The 3076-nt window shown below is 40.6% G+C and overlaps 1 protein-coding gene across 1 annotated transcript; it reads right to left on the minus strand.

The window, feature by feature from the left end:
* Window positions 1-266: 266 nt before the first annotated feature.
* Window positions 267-1984, minus strand: LOC122079424 (probable sugar phosphate/phosphate translocator At5g25400). Its single transcript, XM_042645877.1, has one exon. The coding sequence runs from the start codon at window positions 1733-1735 to the stop codon at window positions 686-688; it is 1050 nt and encodes a 349-aa protein (XP_042501811.1). The 5' UTR covers window positions 1736-1984; the 3' UTR covers window positions 267-685.
* Between the last annotated feature and the right edge of the window lie 1092 nt (window positions 1985-3076).

A 3076-nucleotide genomic window follows, 5' to 3' on the forward strand; every position in this document is an offset into this window, starting at 1 on the left:
AAAAAAAAAAAACCAACAATAAACACCAAGGGAGGGCAAGCTCTTGTTTATAAAAACTACAATGGGTTTAAACAACAATTAACATCAAAACACAGCTCAACAAGGGGACAACAGCATCGATTAGGAACGGTTACATACTTCAAGATCAGATCTGTGATTAATATGTCATCTATCTATGGCTTCCCAAAAATTAGAAGGAAATTGAGGTGGGAAGAGACTCATTTGAGTTACAAGAAGAGAATATAATCGAAATAACTGAGACGAAATGCAGCTAAATAAATAAGCATTTAAATCTCCCTCAAAGGAGACGAACAGTACCTACGGAAGAGTGATGAATTTAGAAGACCAACAAAAGAAAAGAAAAAATACAGAGGATTTCCGAGATTCTTCTTCTACTCACATACAGAAAAATGTCAAACGAAGCGCCTAGATCTCGGATCCCCAGTATCACAATGCAACAACCATGAACTACTAACATGAGAACGAATATCTAAAAGAGAAAAAAAAGCATAGCCAGAACGATTACCCACCTCCAAAACCAGGCGGACAAAGAGAACCTGTTTCATCCGAGCTTCCCACTTCCAAATATTGAATCTTTCCTTTCTCTTCTTTTATACTTTTCTTCTTCATTTTTTGGCTAATCAAATTTATCTGATCTGAATAATAATCAACAATTGAATCAAGATCAATCCTGCGAATCGGACTTCCTTGCCTGACCCTCCCCTTCTCTATTTTCCAAAAGCCTTCCAGACTCCTCATCTGCCTGAGTAACCTTCTTCTGAGCTTCCTTAGCCTTGAGCGCCTGCAGCTTCGAGTGGTTATAGTAGGCAACGCCCAAGAATGCGAGCGCGTAGCCGATCAGATTGATCGGAGTGACCGTATCCCTGATGACCGACCACGAGAAAGCAATCAAAAGCCAATCTTTGACGACACCAGCGACATTCATCGTCAGCGCGGAAGTCTTGCCGACAAGCAAGAACACGGCCAGATTCAAGGCGAAGGCGCAGAAGGAATTGGTGCCGAAGATGGCCCAATCGAAGTGGAAGCTAGAGGTCTGCTTGAGAACAGGGAACTCGACGAGCAACCATGGGACAAAGAGGAAGACAAGGCAACAGGGAGCAACATAGTATAGGGACGTAATGGGGTTGAAGGTGATGCCCTTGGATGTGAGCAAGATCTGGATCATGACGAGACGGGTAGCCTCGAAGGCAACAGCAGCAAGCTGGAGAATGACACCCCAACTGTCGAATCGTGCCTCGCCATAGGCAGCAATGGCAACACCGAAGGAGATAGAAAGCATATTCACCATAGATTCAGTCTTGAATGTCTCCTTCTTAAAGAAAACGCCGATGGAGTATACGGCGACGGGCATCAATGCCTTAAGCATCTGAATAAACGACACAGAAAGGTAGATGTAGGCAGAGTTAGAAAACCAGAGGCTAAGCGAGTAGAGAGCTCCGATGGGGACGACTGAAGAAAGGTAGAGATCTCGAGTCATGGAGACCGGTTCCACGAGCTTCAAGACACGAACGAGAAGGAAAGCCAGAGAGGAACAGAAACTCATGTGGATCATGGTGAGAGAAATTGGGAATGGCCAGTTATACATCTTCTTGTCGAGGATGTACTTATTGTAAACGATCACAGTGAAGCTCAGGAAGATCCATATGCCAACGTACATGTACGAGAGCAGGATCTTCTTCAAAACGCTCTCGCTCAGCGAACCTCCCCTCCCCATTGTGATTCCTCCGTCTCTGATTCAGAGAAGAAGAAGAAGAAGAATCAAAACAAACCCTAACCCTAGAGGCCAAAGCCTCTGAGATAGAACAGAGAGAGAGAAAGAAGGTGCGTAGGTTAAGCAGGGAATCGAGATTAGAGGGTGAAGGATAAGAGGAAGATTTCAGGAGGAGTGAGTCTGGTTCGGAGTTAAAAAGGGATCTTAGAAGCAAGAAGCTGTTCCCATTTTGTCTCTATAAAAGAAGAAAGAAATAGACGGAGATTGGAGAATTGAGATCGTCTTGGCAAAATTGGACTTTTGGAACAAACTTCAAGGGCTTATTAGTCTTTTTAAGTCTTTCAAATGGGCCTTAGTTTGGATAGATTTGATTTTCCTTTTGGAGTAAGCTTTGCTTCGGATTCTGGACTTTGAACCAAACCCATGCGTCTACCGTTTTACCTTTTTTTTTTTTTTGGTAATTTCTTATTATTATATCCTAAAAAGAGAAAATATATAAAAAAAGATTATAAAGATATCTTGAATGATTTTCTATTTATGTTTCCTATCCTTTCTAGTCATACATATCACCACATTCAATTTGAGTTTATCTCACATTGTATATCATTTATTTCCAACCCTAACCTATCACCTAGATGTATAAAACACATGAAATTGGAATCGGATCGGATTGGATTGGATCAGATCTATGGTATCGATCAATTTGGAATGGACTTGACATTGGTCAGTTCAATCTTCGATTCTGATTTTCATAATCTTGGGGTCCGTTTGATTTTGCCGTTTTTGTGCTAAGAAACGATATTTGAAAATGCGAAAAGGTGTTTGATTTTTCTATTTTTCGAAACGTTTTCAACAGTGTAGTCAATTTCAAGATATGAGTGAAGGCCCGACGTTGTAGGAATGTGCCTCACGAATGAAAGCATGACGTTGAAGTTGCATGTATGCTTCATGAAAATGAGCTTCAGAAGGATGAAGGCAATCAGAAACTGTGAGCTTCACACAACCAGGTTGGAATCACCGCATTTGGATAGCGAGAAGTTTCAACAATGGGTTGAGGGTTTGGGTAGGTCGAGTGAAGTGTCGGGTTTTTCATAATTTTTGTCACTTCCATTTATTTTTAGAAACAGAAAAACAAGTTAGCTCCATTCCTGTTTCTAGACACAGAAATAGACATAAATTTATACTTCTACTTCCATAAACAAGTGAAAGGAAATAAAAAAATCAAACGATTTTTTGAGTGTTTTTCCATTTCTGAACATAGAAAAATGAAAAAACCATTTCTAAAAACAAAATCAAACGAGCCCTTGGTTACATGCATGTTTCTTGAGATTGTTGGGATAATAG

Source organism: Macadamia integrifolia, chromosome 5, assembly GCF_013358625.1.
Source record: "Macadamia integrifolia cultivar HAES 741 chromosome 5, SCU_Mint_v3, whole genome shotgun sequence".
Lineage (NCBI taxonomy): Eukaryota > Viridiplantae > Streptophyta > Magnoliopsida > Proteales > Proteaceae > Macadamia > Macadamia integrifolia.

Coding starts and splice junctions, on each gene's coding strand:
- LOC122079424 (XM_042645877.1), bottom strand. CDS start 1,735: ATGGGGAGGGGAGGTTCGCTGAGCGAGAGCGTTTTGAAGAAGATCCTG.